The sequence below is a fragment of the Leopardus geoffroyi genome, chromosome D3 (genome assembly GCF_018350155.1).
Source record: "Leopardus geoffroyi isolate Oge1 chromosome D3, O.geoffroyi_Oge1_pat1.0, whole genome shotgun sequence".
Lineage (NCBI taxonomy): Eukaryota > Metazoa > Chordata > Mammalia > Carnivora > Felidae > Leopardus > Leopardus geoffroyi.
Window position 1 is genome coordinate 24,927,635 of NC_059339.1, and position 19,850 is coordinate 24,947,484.

Sequence of the window (19,850 nt, forward strand, 5' to 3'; positions counted from 1 at the left end):
TTGAAGTTATTTTCAGTTCTAAGGAGAATTCCACCTTTGAAATTATATAGGATTTTTTTTTTTTTTAATCCTCAGAAGTGAATGTATTTTCTGTTTTAAAAACAATATTCAAGTGTCTGTTTTGCCTTTTTTTCCCTCTGTGTCTTTTCCAGCCACGATTCACTGAGTGTGAAAGAATGGTGGTAGGAGGACAGTGTTTGGGAGTGAGCAGTGCGTGAGTCGGTTAGTGGGCGGGGGCAGGCTGACCTACATGCCTGCACCGACAGATCACCAGATCATGCCGAGCAGCCGTACGGGTGCCCCAGGGAAGGCATTCAGGTGGTATTGTTGGTGTTTGGAAAAGTTGTGCTGGCCAGACAAAATGATCGGATCTTATGGTTCATGGGTTTGCATTCCAGGTTGTTCTCCTGCAGAATACAAGACACCTTTGGTCTTGCTGGCGTCATAAGAGCGGTTCTTTGTTCTTGTTCTCAGGCTAAAATGGGTGCTCAGTGTTTGCAGGCATGAATGCAAGTGGGAAGAGCAGTGAAGGCTGATTGTGCAAGAACCCTGGAGGCCCTTGGTCTCATGCCTTCGACCCCAGGCCAGCCTTCAGCGAGGAGAGAAAAGGCACTGTTGGCCCCGAGGACACATGACAACAGCACTTGAGATAGCTGCTGCGCTAAGGCTGAGCTGGTGCTTCCCTGTGTGGAATGTTGTTTAGGATGGATCCGTAGGGAAAGAGCTGGATTGGGCCCAAATGAGAAGAGTCTGTATCGTGAGTCCATGGAGCTGTGACTAAAAACATACATTCTGAAACTAGATTGGCTTCAGATTCAAATTTTGAGGTTCTGCCACCTGCTGGCTGTTCAGTCTCGGATGGGTTGCTTACTCTCTCTCTCTGCCTAATTATCTCACAGCGTTAAACGTGAGCACTTAGAGCACCACCTAGTCTAATAAATGTTCGCCATTATTGTCCACAGTTGTGCAGGAGTTCTGAGACCTGTGTTCAAACCAAGCATTGTTGGGGGAGTAAATAAATATGTATATGTGGTTTTATTACTCAGTGTTCGTAGCTCCTGTTTTCCAAGGTACATTTTAGAGATTAGTGAGATAGAAATTTATTTTAAAGTTTACTGAATTCACAGTACTTTTGAGTTGAAGCACACATAACATTTACCATTTTAACCACTTTAAAATGGACAGTTCGGTGGCATTTTGTACAAGTATATTCTCACCATCGCCATCACCCAGTTTCAGAATGTCTTCATCACTCTGAAAGGACGCCCTGCACCCATTGACGGTCACTCCCTTCTCTGCCTTCTCCCCAGCCGTTGGCTACCACTAATCTGTTTTCTGTTTTCATGGATTTACCTCTGCTGGATAATTCATAGAAGTGGACTTCATAACAGTACATGACCTTCTGTGTCTGGCTTCTGTTACTTCGGCGTGTTTTCATCCTCGTTGTAGGATGTGCCATCACTTCATTTCTTTTTATGGCTGATAACAATCCAGTCTGTTTATGTGCTCATCTGTGCATGGACATTGGGTTGTTTCCACCTTGTGGCTCTTGTAACTAGTGCTGCTGTGGACATTGTGTCACGGTAGTTGTTTACGTGTTTTGTCAGTTGTGAATACTAAAAATACAGCTGATACCATGTAGGGATGCTCAGACCTTTTGACGTCACAAAAGGAACCCTGACAAACACATTTACCGCTGTGAGAGGGGAGAACGGAACTCTGTGCTGGGAGGTGAGGATACTCTGAGCAGTTGTAAACCCAGGGGTGTGTGAAGCCCTGGTGGGCGGGGGGTGAATTGTGGGGCCGGTGCCCATCCCAGCAAGGAGGTAGGGAAGAGACGTAGTGGGGCAGGGGCTCTGGGTCTGCCCTTTTCTTCCACTCATCTTCTTCTTTCCACACTTCAGGCACAGACATTCACCCTAACACCTTCCCTTCAGCTTCCACCCCATCTATTTGGCCATGAATAGTTAATGTTTGTCCTAGGATTAGCGTCTAATGCAAACATCTGGACCACCTGGCCATCTTTACTTCTTAACCAGATCCACTTTGGTTTTCTGTTTTGATTGGTTCATTTGATTCTGCTCTTTCATGTTCCTTGAAAGTTCTGGTCCATGGTGTTGGGAAAAGTACACATTTGCAGTTCTCAAATGACAGCGTTGTCTTAGCAGTCCACAGGTACTGAGTGCCTGCTCTGTGCTGCTGGACTAGCCCTGCAGTAGCTGTCCAGGGTGGTACAGAACCTCCCAGAGGCTTGCAATCTGACTGAGACCAGCCCAGTGCAGTGAAACGGTGAACAAACGGCAGAGCCTTATGCATGGTCCAAAGTGCTGCAGGATTTCAGAGAGAAGAACAGTGTGTGAGGACGAAAATCTGGGAAGACCTAATGGAGGAGGCGTAACATGAGGAAAAGTACAGTTTGATGGGTGGAATAGTCTACTCCCACCCTCGTTATATTTTTCTCTCTTACCCTCATTACTCTGACATTGTAAGTTTGTTTGTTTTTCTCTTCTCCCTAAGTAGAGATTGCACCATGGAGGGAAGCGTCTTTTTTACTCTTAACTGTCGTCTTCCCAGCTCCTTGAACAGTGCCTGAGCTATGTTAGGTAGTCAGTGAATGAAGGCATTGTAGGCAAGTGGAGGTGCAGGTGCGTTATCCGACACTGAGGGGAAAGTTGGAATAGTTTTTAGAGTCGAAGGGGACCTGAGCTACCTCGGCCTCATTGCCTTCAGACCGTGTTTTGTGTAATCCTAAGAATTTCTTGGAGCTCACCAGTTTCTCCGGCTGTCAGGATGGAGTGACTAGAACATGGAGCTGAGGAGTTCCCTCTGTCCCCCTCTCCCAGCATAGTCCTGCCTGTCTGACATTAGTCTTCACCATAAAATGGACTTTGAACACACAGTTCTGCAGCCACAGAAAGTTTGATCTTGGGGCTAACCACCCTGTTTTACAAGTCAGGAAACTGAAGCCCAGGTGAACGAGTCTTTTCCCAAGATCGTTTAGCCACTGCCAGCAATGGAAATTCTGACTCTCAATCCAGAGTTCTTTCCACCGATTTTCCAGTCTTCCGTTTCAGAGCTAAGGCCCTGCTTTGTCACTCGTCAAGCTACTGGCTTCGTTTCCCTGCTATTTGTTCTGTCCTGCCTTCCGGTACTCCTTCCTCTCTGTCTGAGGCCTGTGTGTCCTGAGGGTCAGACAGCATTTCTTCCAGGGGATTTCATTCACGTTGGAATCCTCTACCCTTCTGCTCTTACTCGTTTCATTGATGTATCTTGGTCTCCGTGTTCTCAAACTCATCCCCTTTTCAGAGTGAGGACTTCATCAGCATTTGTTGAGTGAACCCGATGAGCCTGAGAATGATGATGAAACTAATCTTTGTGAGTCAAGACATTTTATAAAATCAGTTTGATGTTAACTTGACACCTGGGTTGGCAAGGAGGGAGAAGAAACAGGCACCCACTTACATTGCCCCTGGGTGTGTAAATCGGCACAACCTGTTTTGCGGAATTACAAATGTACACGCCCTTTGACCCAGCAGAATTCCATTTCTAGGAATTGATCCTACTCAGTATGAAGTGACAAAGGTATAAATGTATGACTGGAAACAGTCTGACGTCTAAATGTTTCTCCATCAACAGGGACTAAGAACCTTATGGGTCACCTGTATAGTGGAGTTCAGTTTGATCATTAAGAGGGAGTGAGCACTATTTGTACTGATCAGGAATCCTTCACAAGGTAATGTGGGAGAAAGATAAAAAAGAGTACGTATAGGATGCTTCCATTTGTAAGAGCGTAAAAGGGAGAAAAATAGATCTGTATGCATGTACTTGCTCATGTATGAGACAGTCGGGAAGAAAGTGAAAGGCGGTAGTGATTCCTTCACGAACGGTGGTGAGGGAGCCAGATGGCTGGGGAACGGGGTGGAAGAGTCGAGGTCTGTCGGGCGTGTGTGCAGCGAACTGTTGGGGGACGTCTTCTTGCTTAGTGTATCGGTTTTCTGTTGCTGCACGACGCCTCACAAATTTGGTGGCCAGGGAAGGCAACCTCATCGAAGGAGTGCCAGCCCTGTGCCACACATACGTAGTCTGCTGGTGAGAAGCATGTCGTGGGTTCCACCAGTGCTTGGGGGAGGAGCTTGTACAGGAGTGTGACTCGTTGTGGGAGTCCTCTTGGGACACGTCTGCCATACCATTGGTCAATTTTTAGTACCTAAACCTCGCTCTTCAAGGATTAAAGTGAACACTAGAATCGAGAGTTTAGTAACTATGGACCAACAATGTGGATTTTTAGTAGGGAGACCTTGTGAGGGTGTGGTGATCTCTCAAGAGTTCAGGCTGTGGCACCTTAACCCCCCTGGGGGTTTTGGTCTCAGTCTGACTGAATCCATGATTTTCATCTGGTTGGTAACGAACTCTGGTTTTTCTTGAATGAGCTAGTTTTTCTAAAAACTTCTTGAATGACTGAATTTCTTTCCTGCCTATTAACATGCTTTAAAAGAAATAAAAGCAGTTAATTAGTAATTTTGAGAGGATTAATAGCCAGGTCTCCTCCCCAATCAGGAGTAATGTGAAATAGTTGGGAGTTCAGGAAACCCAAGAATTTGGGGGGTGCCTGGGTGGCTCAGTCGGTTAAGCGTTTGACTGGATTTCTGCTCAGGTCATGATCTCAGTTTGTGGGATTGAGCTCCATGTTAGGCTCTGTGCTGCTGGTGTGGAGCCTGCTTAGGATTCTCTCTCTTCTCTCTGCCCCTCCTCACCCACGCATGCATGCTTCTGCACGCTCTCTCAAAAGTAAATAAAATCAGCTTTATTTAAAAAAAAAAAAAAAAAAAACCCAACCCAAGAATTTGCACGTGAATCTTGACTGTTAACTCCACCTGGTGGGGGGTTTCTGTCACTGCAGGGGGATTTAACACAAATACAGCCCTGGACAGTTTAATTCAGAGTGACTGTTGATTACTTTAAGGATCAACTCTCTGCTGGGTTGCTGGTGTCAGACAGCTCATATATCACTCTTGTTGTAGACTTTGCTGTTTTTTGCTTGTGCTTATGAACTGTACCTCACTGTACACAGAAAGGATGTGATAAGACCCACAGAGTAACTAAATATTTGAGTGGATCCTTTGACATAAGTTACATAATTGAAGAGTGACATTGTCACAATAACTCTAGGAACAAGAATTTGACCCAAGGTCACAGTAATTTGCATACACACACACACACACACACACACACACACACATAAATATATGGTTTATCCACTTTTTTTTGTTGATTACTTATGGAAAGTCTGTATAGGACTGTTACTATAGCCACCATTCTCTGTAGCTTCCTAGAAGATACATGATTGCCTAATGAAACAAGCTAAGGATTCTGGGATGTCTGCATAAACGTCTCCTCTCCCCCCTCCCCGTTTCCTTTGGCCACTATACAAAACTGGTTTCCTGTTTTGGGGGAAAGAGGCATTGTAGTGAAGTATTAAGGTGTTCCATCCCTTAAGAACGAAGCCACCTTCTGCTTGGCAAGCCATTCCAGGAGAACACATCCCTGAGCCCCCTCCCCTCCTCCATCCCCACACCATCCCAGCCCCTCTTCCATTTCAGATCTAACCTTGGCATGGCTCCTGAAAAGCCTTCCTCTTTTCCACAGTAAATTGGGTACCCTTTGGGGGCCCAGACTCTGTTGTACCTCATTGTCTCTGTGTTTCCAGGAGATGATGAGGTACGACATCATCTCTTTCTTTCTAGCAAGATGCTCAGTGCATGATACCGAGTGAACTTTTAATAAAGGCTTGGTGAATCAAAAAGAATTTGCAGGGGCACCTGGGTGGCGCAGTCGGTTAAGCGTCCGACTTCAGCCAGGTCACGATCTCGCGGTCCGTGAGTTCGAGCCCCGCGTCAGGCTCTGGGCTGATGGCTCAGAGCCTGGAGCCTGTTTCCGATTCTGTGTCTCCCTCTCTCTCTGCCCCTCCCCCGTTCATGCTCTGTCTCTCTCTGTCCCAAAAATAAATAAACGTTGAAAAAAAAAAAAAAATTTAAAAAGAATTTGCAGATTTTTTTCCTTTGTGTTGTCTAAAAAAAAGAAGGGGGAGAAGACAGTTTGGAGGAATTGATGTTTTTATCATTCAAATATTGAATGAACAAAATGCTGCTTTAGTTCCTTCTTTACTAATCCTAGGTGATGAGGTAGGTGATATGCTCTCGGTTCTAAAAATTCATTTCTGAATGAGCAAATACCTTTCTGTCAGATTGAAAAATGTTTTAGTTAGATCACATTGTAATGAATCAAGGTTTTCTCTAGCATACGGAAGATACCAGAATATATATATGTTTTTTAAATTTTTACAGTTGTTGTTGATACAGAACCGCAATAAAAAAAAGTTGAGATTTCTTTAAACGTCCTGATGAAATGCACATGCATATCTTCAACTCATTTCCAAAATATATACAAATGAGTCAGTTGACATCTGCTTCTGCTTTTTTTTTTTTTTTTTTTTTTAAGGTATAAATGTGAATCTGGCCCCTTTTAATCATCTCCAGCACTTTGTCTAAGTAGCTTTTCATGATTTGTATACAAAAGTCACTTCCCAGGAGAGGAAGACCCTTTAAAGTGTAAGCCGAAGTGTACACACGATTAACATCAGAGAGACCTTCGTTTTTGGAAGTAATTTGAAAGAAAATGAGCACGGTTTAAAAAACAGAAAGAAATTGGAACCACATTTTTAGGTATTTGTGTGTAACCAGAAAGGACTGTATCAGCCTTCCTCTGTAGTATCTGCTTCCTCTGTAGTATATGCTGTGACTTTATTGTTATTTCCAAGAATTGATTTAAGTAGAAGTAGTGTTTAAATCAGGATTTTAAGGCTCACAGGTCTCAAAATGACTTAGTTGAACATCTGTTTTTTAAGTGTCAGTAATAAGCAAATACTTGTAGGAAAGCATTGTTTGGAAGCCGTAGTATAAAAGTACAGATCTATTCCCTGTTAAAATGCAGCTCATATAAAGAGGGAATGAGTTTTTTTTTCCTTCCTATTTCAGCATGTTGGAGTGTATCCACTTGTGGTGAAAGATTTTTCCCAGATGAGGCATTTCAAAACCAAGACGTGCCCAGTTTTGTGACTGTAGTGGTGTTTCACCACACCAAGTTGTGTCTGGGTCACAGAAAGGATGTGGAGGGTGTGCTCCGACTGATGGGTTTCTTCTCGGGGACTTCCCTAGAGAGCTTGAAGGAGCCCCTTTGAATGTGAGTGACCCAGTAGGCTTGTGCTCCTAAACTAAAGCTCAGATTTCATGCCTCTTCTTTCTTTTGTTCTTTCTGACCTTCCTTTTAACCTCTTGTTACTCATTACCCTCAGTCCCTTCATCCCGACCTGCCTGTGAGTGTAATTGCCCCGTCGGATTTACCCCAACTCTCCGCCTTTTCTCCCAGTCCCTGTCATTTGCAGATGCCCCCCTGGGGGGCGGCGGGGAGGGCGTGACTTGCAGCTGCTCTGCAGCCCTGATGCCTGCCCGACAGAGCTGGACATCCTGAGCTCTGGGCCTTGGGTCCCCACACACTGCTCAAGTTTGGACTGCCCTCTGGGCCACCTCTTGGCAGTAGAACCCTTCTCCCCAGCAGCTTTTCCAGCCTAGCGCCTGGAGTAACACGTGGCTCCACTCCCTTGTCACAGTGGGGTCCTCCACACTCCAGGGGACCCTGACACTCCCAGGTGAGGGCGTGGGCTGCCAGTCCAGCTCACCCTTCCTGGAAGTTCCTGGAATCCAGCCCATTCGGCCTCACCCCCCTTGTTTGTTTTCCTTTGGAGAAGACCCCCCCTCCCCCCACCGTGGCTAGGGGGGCAGGTCTTGTGGGAGTCCCAGTTGTGGGCTGGATCTGCTCACAGGTCCAGTTCTCTGACCATTGGAAGCAAAGAGGTTCTTTTCAGGGCTTCTGAGGCCTTCTGGGGAGCCTTGTAACTAACTCCCAAGCCTGCCTCTCAGTGCCTTAGCTAGGACTCCAGCCAAAACGCTTAAGTCCCTTTCCTTTAAGCTTGGTCTGTCCAGGGACAGCTTGTTAGAAATGCAGATTTTTAGCTTCCTCCCTTGTCAGTGTCCAGGTAGCACTCTGGGCTCCACGTAGCTCTCCAGGAGATTTCTGTACATGCTCACACTTGGGACATGCTCAAGTATACACGATACAGAGTGAAGATCGCACAGTGGGCACTCTTTGAGGGTCATGGTCCAAAACATTCACCCCAGCCTTTATTTTCACTGTTAAGGAGTTTGAGCCCAGGAGGAAGTGCTGTAACTTCCCTGAGCCACATAAGCACTGGAAAGAGGAATCAGGACTTAAAAGTGGGGCTGCTGACTTATTTTTGTCTTTCTAGAGCATCTTCTCACCATATGATGTTCCTTCCTTTGCAATATGTTAAGAGCATGCTTAATTTATTTAAAACAAACAATCAACCACCTGTTCTTTCCATCTCCCCTGGTTCCCCAAAATAGCAGTTTCATTAGTGGCCTTGGTCACCTCCTCCCGCAACTGCTAGATGCTGGGATATTTGGAAATTTGCATCTGTGCAAGAGAACAAAAAAGGATTGGAGCCCCTAAGATGTCTTTTGGTGTGGGCGCTTACAGAGAGCACCATACGTTTTCTCTTATGTGCACTTAGCTAACATTTTTTGGAACTCACTGTTGGCTCTGTGTTGGTATGGTAAATATTTTTCCAGATAAAGAGAAATTGTATCTGTCTGAAGGGAGTGCAAGATTCTTAATCAGCAAACACATTAAAGTGTTCCTAAGTGACTTGGAGTTGGTTGCTTGTGTAGTGAGTGTGGTGGTGCTAAGTGCCCCTGTGCCAAAGGACGCCCCCCTCCCCCCACCCCACCCCCACCCACACAACTGATACAGACCAGTGCTGGGCTCCAGGCTGTAGCCAAAGTCCGAGTTCGAAGGCTGACTAGAGCCTAGAGGTTTGGAGTTTTGTACTTTACTAAAAGAAGAGTTCTGGCCCATTTTAGTTGTACACCAAAAGATGATAATGGAATTGTTGGGCTCTTCTAAACTGCTCCCTTAAGCGGTTTGTGGAAATTCCATGGTAATCCCTTTAAGGATTGTGATGTTCAGAGAAACAAGTTTGGGCTTTTTGCTTGTTCTTTCTGGCCTTGGCCATTTGTTCTTTGTTTATGATGCATTTATTTGGTATGTTTTGGTAGGCAGTTTTAGTTGAGAGTAGAAATGTGCTAAGCAGTACCTGATTTTCTGAATCCCATTTGCCTTTGAAAAATGAAAAATTTTTCAATGAAAAATGAAAAATTTGCCTTTGAAAAATGAAAAATTTGAAAAATATTTAAGACTTGCTTTTCCATGCATTTAGCTCTTTTTACTTTGAATGCACTGTTCCCTTGAGTGTGTAACATTCTGACACTTCTAAGTTTATTTTTTTAGAGAGCGGAGGGGGGAGGGCAGAGAGCAGGACAGATAGAATCCCGAGCAGGCTCCATGCTGCCAGTGCAGAGCCCAGTGTGGGGCTCAGTGCCACAAACCGTGAGACCATGACCTGAGCCAAAATCAAGAGTCAGATGCTTAACCAACTGAGCCACCCAGGCACCCTGAACAATGACCCTTTTTAATTGTTTTAAACCACGAGTATATATTGTGTTTAGTTACTGCCGTTTTTTTGTTTTTTAAAGATACTTTTTCCTGAATGTCAGCCTTGGAAAGCTGATGAAACTTGGTTTATTTAGGCATGTAAGTTTTGGTCACACCTTAAGCAATGCTTGTTTCTCGTGCTCTAGGAAGGATTTGGGCCTATCTTTTTCTTTGATCAGGCATTCTGTGGGACAGTGCCCAGATGTTACACATTTGAGTGCATAGTCTTGGCAACATATGCTTTACTGTACTGCCTTTAGAAAAAAACTTCATTAATTTTAAGGAAATGCAAGAATCATAAATTATGCTTTCTATGTAATCTTTAGAAGATTAATTTTTTTTCTAAAAACAGGAAATCTGGCTAGAAAAAGTTAAATATTAGCTCCAACTTTGTGAAATTGTTCATATTTGTCAGCTTTGAGCCACACAAATGACATTTTTGGGGTCAACCTAATAGACTTTCCAAATTAATCTTTGATGGATAATAACCCATAGCAGTCAGCACCGACCATTACTTCACTTCATCGTCTCTCCCGGCTTTTCAAAAAGGTCTGCATTCTAGATGTTGCTTTTGTTCCAGCTGTAGCTGCTTGCTTCCTAAGAAGGGCTTTCTGCTTGTCGGAGCTGTGCAGGGGCTACCTAATTCTTTAGACCTGAAAAGAGCTTTTGTTTATTAGAAGTTTGTGACTGAGAGCCAGCGAGTCCAAGGAGAGCCTGTGGTTGCCAAATGCGGCTTCAGTTCTCTTTGGCGTGAGCAGACACTCGATCTAGTAGAGTACCTCTTCCTTTTGCTGTTAAAACGAATGTAGACTAAGCGTTAGAAACTTCTCTCTGGTGTATGTGCGAGAGCTCCAAGAGCTCCTTATTAAAGCGTGTGCAGAGTAAGGAGGGGAGACGTGTGACCCAGCTCCTAACTGTAATCGTAGCCCCCTTGAACTCGGGGGAAAGAAAAAACCAAAACAACTCAAGTATAGCTTTTAAGGTAGCGGTGATTTTGCATTTGCTTAAGAAATTTCCCCTTGTCAAATAAATGCTCGTCTTGTCCCACCTTTTCTATGCTGGGAAGCAAGCCACTGTCGAAATCCTTTTTGTAGTAAGTTATAGAGGTTTACCCCCCATCCTTAAAGGAGATACAAATAAACATAGGCATGGTTTTTATTGAAAAGAAATGTAAAAACGTTCCCCACTTTATTCTGCTCCCTTACATGGTCAACTTTTGGAACTCTTAGAAACATCCAGCCGGGGATTTGGAGAATGTCCTAGTGTATTTGAAGGCATAGTTGCATGGCAGTGCCCCCTTGTGGGAAAATAACATATTGCTTCGTTCATAGCTTGGTTAAATCTTAGCAAGGACTTTTAAATTTCCCTTAAAAATCTGCATGTACAAGTCTATTTTGCACAAAATGCTTTTTCACTAAAACCTGTTAACTTAATGTTTACTTCTGATCTCTTCCATATTTTAAAAATAAAAAAGTAGGGGGGCGGTGGAGGTGGTGAGGTGTGAGGTCGAGTTGCTCCAGTTTCTGGATTGGGGGGAAAACGCCATTTTGAGCAGCTGAAAGAAATTCGCATAAATGGCTTCAAATCGAGTTTTTTTTTTAAGTGTATTCCTTATAAAGCCTCCCACCCCCCTTTTTTTTTTATTAAAAGCAGTGCAACTCTTCTTTTTTTTTTTAATTTTTTTTAATGTTTATTTTTGAGAGAGAGAGAGGGAGAGAGAGAGCGGGAGCATGCGCACACATGAGCTGGGGAGGGGCAAAGAGCGAGGGAAACAGAATCTGAAGCAGACTCCAGACTCTGGGCTGTTAGCACGGAGCCTAACTTGTGCCTGGCTTGGGGCTCAAACTCACGAGCCGTGAGATTGTGACCTGAACCAAAGTCAGACGCTCAACCGACTGAGGCACCCAGGCACCCCAGCAGTGTAACTCTTTCTTAGGGAGAGGGGGAGCAAAGATCCCTTCATTACTTGAGTACTCTCAGATGATAAAGCATAAATCACATCACATGTTTGCATTCAGAAGTGTGGTGGTTGGCCAGGTTGTTGACAGAGCTGCCTTGAGTTTTGGCCCGTCTGCTCTGCAAGGGCAAGGGATTTCACTTCTCCACCCCCAGAAATGGTGGGATCACCTGTGTTCCAGCATTGTGACGGTTAGCTGGGAGAATGCATGTGCCTGGCATATAACAAGTTCTCCAAACATAGTAGCAAGAATAGTGCTGGTTATTGGATTTTGCTCTTGCTGTAAAAAAAAAAAAAAAATTGTTTCCCTGCAATTATTTCCTACTTAATGTTTGTTAAATTAGTGCTAATGGGTTAACTGGGGTCCTGGGGCTTAGGAGCAGCTGTGTCTGAGGTCAGCTCATAAACCAACATGGACGTTTTGCTGGGAAGGGCTCACCTGAATATTCATTAGGGCTTTCCCCTGGTTTTAGTTTAAGGAATTTGATATAGGTTTTATGATCTGTTGTCATTTAAGAAATAAATACATTTTGTGTTAAGTAAGACTTTTCCTGAACATATTATGTACATTTCAGGCATTTGCAATTTAATCTTTAAAAATGTAATGTTCAACATTCGTATCAAGAGTATTAAGAGTTATTCATTTTAAAATGCTCTAATCAGTATTTAACTGTAAATAGGTGGTAGTAACAAATATATTGTATATTTGTGCATGAAACATAGACTTACCCAAACCAGTAGCCCACTTATCTGAGGGCAGGGCTCAGGAGTAGCCCACCAGCCCTGGGCTATCCAGGAATCCCTTTTCCCGCCCGCCAAGGGCTTACTCCTTTTCCCCCCCCCCCGCACCTCACCTTCCTGCGTCTCATCTAGAACACAACTGTCTGGTTCCCCTGCAGGTGTGCAGGAGGAGATGGAGTCTGTCACTTCAGGGCTGTTTTTTTTGTTTGTTTTTTTTTACTTTCATTTTATTTTTATTTATTTTTTTAAGTAGCATGGGGCTCAAATTTAACGGCCGCTAGATCAAGAGTCGCTTGCTCTAACAACTGAGCCAGCCAGGTGTCCCTGTCACATCAGGCTTTTGGTTGCAACTTCTTTTCAGGGCTGAAATTGATTTCTTTCTATTTCTCTATTAATTTGTAGCCTTCCAAAGGCTTTCGGGGTCTGCCTTCATAAGCGTGACAGTGTTGGCGGTCTCTGAAAGAATGGAAGAGGCACCCAGCCCACTGTGCTCCTAGCCTGGCTGTGCCCTAGCCTGACTATTCTAAGCTATGGCCACCTTTTAGCATAGAGCTCTGTTGACAGCCTCTGCCCCCTTCCCATGCTCAGCCCCACCGCTACTCCCACCCCAGATCTCTATGCAGGGTCTCCAGGAGATTAAAAAGATCACAAAAAAAGTGTTCTCTTCAGCCCTGTAGGTTTGACTGCATTTCTCTGTTCTGAGTGCAGTTGTTTAAAAATTAGCCTTTTAGGATTCATTGGTGGGAAGCCGGTAAGGATTAATGAGAAGGCTGAATTAGAGAATATTTTTTAATGCAGTTTTGTTCCTCAGAGGTACATTCAGTAACAGAAACTAGGCCAACAAGTTATTGACAATTAGTGGTCCTTTGGGAATCTGCTTTAATGAATAGATAAGAATGATTTGTAATTAGCATAATAATTATATGCAAATGAATGCTTCTGAATTGCTCTAAAACACTTCTGAACTGTTTAAACAGCCCTCCTGAGATCTTGTTACTCTATTAATTTGTGTAGCAAATCTTTTTTTCATAGATCACGCAAAGATAAACTTCAGTCCAGCCCCTGTCCGAATTATTATAAATTCCAAGGTGGTAGGACCTGAATTAATGAGATTTACTTATACTATATTAATGGTGCTCTGTGGGAACCTGAAAGGGTGAGGGGTCCTTGGGGAGCTGTAATTAAAAATAGGAAAGAAAGCTGCTTATTTGAAAATAACTGTTGAAATGAGTTTCTTAAACAAGTTCGTAAATGTTATTTGTCTTTACACCTCTGTTACTTGCTGTTGCAAAATTTAATGCAAACATTTTTTTTTCATGGGCTTCCCCTCTGGAGTCTGGCTTGGATTTTGTCAGCTCCAATTAGTTATGCGCTGGGGTCAGCGGTGATAGGATCCAGGAACGCCTTGTTTTCCAAGTGCCACAATACGTACTGAAAAATGAAGCGCAGTGCTAATAGATGATGTTTGTTATTTATCTTCATATTTAATTTGGTTTTCTCCCCCTCATCCTGGGCTTTACTTTTAGGATGTGATTAGAGGAAATAAGCTTTGCTAGGTTGAGCGGCGATACCCGTGCATTCTCAACTTCGTGATTATCTTTGAGCTATTTGAATAGACACCTAATTAATCATCTTGTGCTCAAGGAAAGCATTTTACGGCAGGCTGCGGGATCCTAATATCTCTCTCAAGTTTTTATTTTTACCCCGCAGAATGGTTTCTTTGTGCTGGGGGCGGGGCGGGGCGGGGGGAGCAGGGGTTCGCGCAGGGTGCCCTTTTAGGAGCAGGTGCGGAGGCTGCTAATGCTGTGGCTTAGGCCCTCTTCTTAGCCTCCATTTCGCCTCACCTGTGGCAACCCATGCCTGGTTCTCCGAGCAGTTTCTGGCGTGTGGCGCTCATCTCGATTTTTCCACAAGCTGTCAAGAATCTCCTGCCGGTCCCCCCACTCCTACTCACTTCCCATTCATAATCATGAGTTAAATCTGGGCTCAAGGACATTTAGGTTGGCTCAGCACAGATTTTGTACTTGCATTTGGGGGGACAGCCACTCTGCTAAGAGATTCATAAAACTAATATTCTTTGTCTTCAGAATGAATCTTGTTTCTGTTGAGAGTTTCTGTTGAGAGCTGTAGAGACTAACAGATGTACACCCAAGAGGTAGCACAACTTTTGTATTCCAGTGACAGAAAACAGCTATTTATAAGAATTTAATGAACGTACTCTGTGGCTCCAGCATGGAGACTCAGTAAGCCATTTATTTCCCATATTATATTTTATTTGTTCTCCAAAGGGTGTCTTGACTTTCACTTGCCTCCTTTTTTACTTAAGTGAGAGTTTTCAATTAAATAGAGTCGTATTACCACTAATCCGAATCTACCTTATGCTGATACCATTGTGTTTTTCTATCGTCGAGGCCCTGGTATTGGTGGAGCGAACGGGTGTCCGGGGACATTACACCTAACTTGATAATGATGGTTTTACCGAGCCCTTATCCTGGCCAGGCCTCTGGGCATCATACAGATAATTAAAATTTGATCGTAAAAATTTTTAAACACAGTGCACCTTAGCGATAAGATTTTTCTACTTTTAAACGCGATTTTAAACCTCGTTTTAAAAATACACTTCCTTGGCCTGGTGAATTTGCTTGCTTTTTTTTTCCCAAGGATTACAGAAAGTGCATAGCAAATTCAGCCTTCAGAATACCCAGGAGCTGAAGACTCAAGTAGGCTACAGCTGTCTTCACCCACAGTATTCTAAAAGAACTAATGAGATGAGAAGTCTGCAGCTGGTGGCAAGCACAATAAACCATGAGCCAAGGGCTTCTCTTCATCAGAGCCTCCCCTTTCCCCATGGGATCCCGAAGGAGACAGAATACTAACAAAGCCAGCAGGCTGTCTCATTCCACACTATTGCTCATTTGCAGCTATAATTGGTAGCTGAGGTTGCATTCTGTATGCCGAAACTGTCATACATGAAGGAATATATTTGTTCATTGTGATACGGATATGAATCGGCCAGTTTTCAAATGCAGAAAGACCAAACCAGCAATCCAACAATAAAATCGTAGCGAAGAAGGTAACTGTTCAGAAAAATTAAGTGTTTTGTTATAAAGGTACAAAACCGACGTTGTTAAAACCACACCTGCCTCCTGCTTTGTAATACCTTGGCACTTAATTCAACTGATTAAACATTTACGTATGCAAACTAACATTAAAACACAAAAAATTCCTGGGTTTTGACAAGATGCATTATCCTCATCTGTCAGGGTTAAGGTGCTATTGTTAATAATTGGGTCTTGTGACACTTTCAGTGTTACACCTTTAATGTTTGCTGCTTTTTAGTCAAGAGAAAACAGCTGGGAAGACTTACCTTGGGAGATACATGAGTGCGTGTGTGTGTGTGTGTGTGTGTGTGTGTGTGTGTGATATTTTATACGCACACACTCCTGCCTTACAGGCAAATCCACTTTGATGCCTCTGCTGCTGCTGCTTCTTGGTGTTTTTGAAATGGGTTTTGCTTATCTGGCAGTTGTGGACACCCTTCTGCCTCCCGTGTGGTCCACTAGAATGAGCCGGGGACAGAGGCCCAGAAGGCTGGAGTTAAGTCCTGGGCTGGGAGAGCCATACCGCTTGGTCGTTGGGACCGTGGCTTCCTCATCTGTCAAATGAGGCGGTTGGGATGGTCTTCATGGGCGGGTTTCCGTCCGTAATTCTGTGGATTCTTTAGTTCCGAAAGGTGTCGCAGGGTATGTACGTGGTAGTAACGACAAAGGCTCGGAAACAGGCTTTTTCTGCCACAGTGTGACAGGTACAGAGCGGAGAAGCTCTGAGGCGTTACTCTGCCCTCTTCAGTTAGTATGTCAGACAGGCATTGAAAGGCCCGGAGGTGGGCACCCTGGTATGGAGCTGGGGTCGGGAAGGACCTGAAGGGGTGTCGTCAGCAAAGCCCACCCGATCCATCTGTTCGTTTTGACCTCCACCGGTGCCATAATCGTACAGAAGTTCATTCTGTGGGCTCCATTTCATCAGTTTTGAGGTTCCCCTGCCCGCTTTTCCTCCCGTTTTAATACACTGAGAATTAGGGTTTGTCTGCCAGGTATGGCATGTTTCATTGGCTGAGTGTGTTCCTTCTTCTTGTCACATAAAATGGCGGAGCATGCTCTGACAGTCCCTCGGATTTAGGAAATGTGCGATTTACCATTCAGCCCATGCCAGGCTCCGTCATATCTCACATTTTGCATTAAGAAAAAATTTTGAACGGCATGCCCACAATGAGGTCACATCTGAGATGATATTAAAAAAAAAAAAAAGTATTCCCCCCCCCCCGCCCCCCCACTTAAGTGGGTTGAAATGGTAAACACTGGCCAGGCCTCTGGACGTTATACAGGTAGTTAAAAATTGAATCACAAGAATTTTTAACATTTACCTTTGCAGTTAAGGTTTTTCTACCTTTTAAACATGATGTTAAAACTGATTTTAAAAATGCCTTTCCTTGGCTTGTGTCCGTTGATTTCAGTTCTGACTCTCATTCTCTCCATTCTCTGTTGGCTGTTAACTCCTACTCTCTGGGGTTTCGGTTCTTTGTTTGCCTCTTCCTTTCTCCCAGCTCCACTGCGACTTCCTAGGAGCTGGCACCAGGTAGGTGCTGGTTCTCCTTGTGTCCTCAGACCCCTTGGGCTCCCCTCTTAGCATCCTGCATGCTACCTTCTACGTGGTGGCTACTGAATAAATAGATTCGATTGAGGGACATGGTGTCAGAAGTGATTATTTGATAGGATGTTAGATACTTTCAATTTTGGGGAAAAGTAAGCTTGTCTCTAGATTTTAATTCCAAGCCTCAGACTTAGAGAAAACATTTGATGGCGTTACATGATGGTCTGTATCGGCAGGATGGCTGGTTGCGCACTGTTAACCTTGGTGTTGAGACTGCCTATACGATGGATTCTTTTCTCAGCAGTGAAGTTGTTAATTTTGAGGGTGCGGCTCTAAATTGGAATTTAAGAATTCGCGTTAGTTGACAGAAATTGAACTTTCTGTGATGTGCCCAGACACATGTAACTCTAGAAGTCCTCCGGCCCCTTGCAGGCGGCTTGTTCTGGTCTGTCGTAACTGGATAGTGCTGCCTGACCTAATGCCTACTACCACATTGCAGATCTTAAAGCAGTAAGACTCAGTGTAGCCAGCTAAATGTTTGTGTAATAATTTTAGCACACTGTTGGGCCCTTTTTGAATTTTTGTTTTCTACTTGAACCTCACATTTTCCCTTCTTCACACAATTTACGTCTAACTTTCTCTTTAGGAATTACTGACACGTCATGTGCATCTACTGAGTAAATGTTGAATCTCAGAGCGGCTGCCTCTCAACATGTTTTCTTTGATTTGTGAAAGTTTGTATTATACTTAGAGATGTTCAGTGCTTGCCTTTATCTCTAGAACAGTGATGTTTCACATACGACTTGTCTGGGTGTTTTCCTTAAAGTACATGGTCTTTCCATGAATGTTGGGAAGGACCCCAGGCTCAGGGGCTCAGGAATTCTGCGTGACAAGGCAAAGGCTCTCCCTTTGTAGTATTTTCAGCTCACCAGCTGACCTCTGCTCACTGTGGCCATTGAAACTCATTTCTTTTTTTAAATCTGAACTTTACTCTTTAAGGTAGTTTTTTTCCTATCTGTAGGTTGTGTGTATATGTGTGTATGTGTAGAGCAGGCAGGTTGAAAAAGATTACTTCTTTCATTTCCTCCATTCTATAAGGAAGAGGATGTTAGGGAAATAGAATTTACACACGCTAGAACTTTGCATAAAACCAGTCTTAAGGCCGTTCCGCTGTGACGTGATACAACTGAGGTAGTTCTATGATGGAGGCATAAACCCCTCGCTCACCTCCTGTGACGAGGGGCTTCCATTATTAGCAAGCCGAGGGATTTGCACCCTACGGGTCTCTGAACAAGGGTGTGGACAGGCTGGCCTTGTCATTGAGGCACCCAGCACAGACCCAGCCATGGAAGAGATCAGGGCCGGGCTGGGGGGGTGCTGCCGCAGGATTGATAGTTCTGATCTGCGTTCCCGGCCACAGTGGTAGCTCTCAGTCATCACCGATGGATATTGTCAAGACCGGGATGGTTTTATTTCTTGAATGTGCCTGTATGTGTATCGACATGTTGAAACTGTTAAAAGACGTGGGAAGGTTTGTGGAGCTGTTCAGTAACCAGTGGCTTGCTCGTCAAGACTTCTGTTACTAAATATTGTGTAGTCATCTTGCCTTAAAGTGTAAAACAGAACCAAACCCAAAACTTACTATCATAACGAAGCGTTTTCCTACTTTTCCGCAAAGGCACAGTAATAAGCCTAATCAGTTTCTGTCCTGTGTTTTAGTAGCTGCAAAGAGCTGTTCTGGCAAGGTTAAAGAAATTTCTCTGGGTTCCTTCTCTGCCTCTGACTTTGTTTTGCTTTGCAGGACTACAAAGCTGATGAAGACCCAGCGTTATTCCAGTCAGTCAAGACCAAGAGAGGCCCTTTGGGACCCAACTGGAAGGTACTGGATGCTGACCTTTCTGACAGGCAGAGTCTTGGCAACAGACCACTTGACAGGTCCCGGGTCTGGGAGAGCTGGTGACGTTTAAGTGAAAAATAGAAACGGCACAGAAATAGTTGTATTTGCGATGCAGTTGGCCAGCACGTCTGTGCTGCATTAACAAACAGAACATAGCCAGACTGTCACTTTCAGCATCATGCTATTCTGATAACTCTTAAAAAGAGACAAGTGATTTAGTCTTTGGGGATTGTAGTGTTCTCTTTTGAGACTTGAAGCAGTACAAAAATCCATGTTAAATGAAGGTTTATAGTTTAAATTTAGTCTTAGTGGAAACCAAACAAGTTGCCTTCACCTGAGCTCGTGTTCCTGGCCTTTTAATAGTTACGTCTTGGAAACCGGAACACCAGAGAACAATTTTGATGGCAAGTAGTCACTTTCTAATAAAGAACACGCCCTTACTTTATTCACGGGAGTGAGAAAAGCAATGTCAAGGTAATAATTTAAATTGCTATAGAAATAGAAGGCATTTTAAAGACATCACTAAACTAAATGAGAGACCCTTAAAGAGGGCTTACTGTGGTGATGGCAAGTGATTACAGGTAATTTGACAGGAGCAGGGGAACATTAAAACCTAAACGTGCCCAGAGCACATTTCCACCAACACGTTTTATTTGGTAACCAGTCTGTTTATGCCGAAGCCGGTCACCAGTCATCGGTAGAAGACCTCTAGGTGTTAGTTGTTGTTTGCAGATAGGGGATTACTGTGACAGATAGCCCCACAAGTAACCCGTGGAGTGGCTCTTGGTGGGTGTCAGACTGTTGTGTGGACTGTCTTGCACGTCAGCTAAAATGAAGGATGGATCTGACTGTTCTACGAGAAATGATTCAGAATTCTCTTATTTTTACATTTGTTCTCTGGGTGGAGTTCAGTTCAAGATTCTCCCAGTTGAATGGCCATGACCGTAGACTTTTGACTTGAATTCACAGGAAGTGATC

At 44.0% G+C, this 19,850-nt stretch overlaps 1 protein-coding gene across 2 annotated transcripts in view; it reads left to right on the forward strand.

Moving 5' to 3' along the window:
• Positions 1-19,850, forward strand: part of PITPNB (phosphatidylinositol transfer protein beta) — a 64,174-nt gene that overhangs the window by 23,413 nt on the left and 20,911 nt on the right. For both annotated transcript variants that reach the window (XM_045459334.1, XM_045459335.1), the window contains exon 8: positions 18,777-18,854. In XM_045459334.1, coding sequence (XP_045315290.1) covers positions 18,777-18,854 — 78 coding nt within the window. The remainder of the gene's footprint in view (positions 1-18,776; positions 18,855-19,850) is intronic.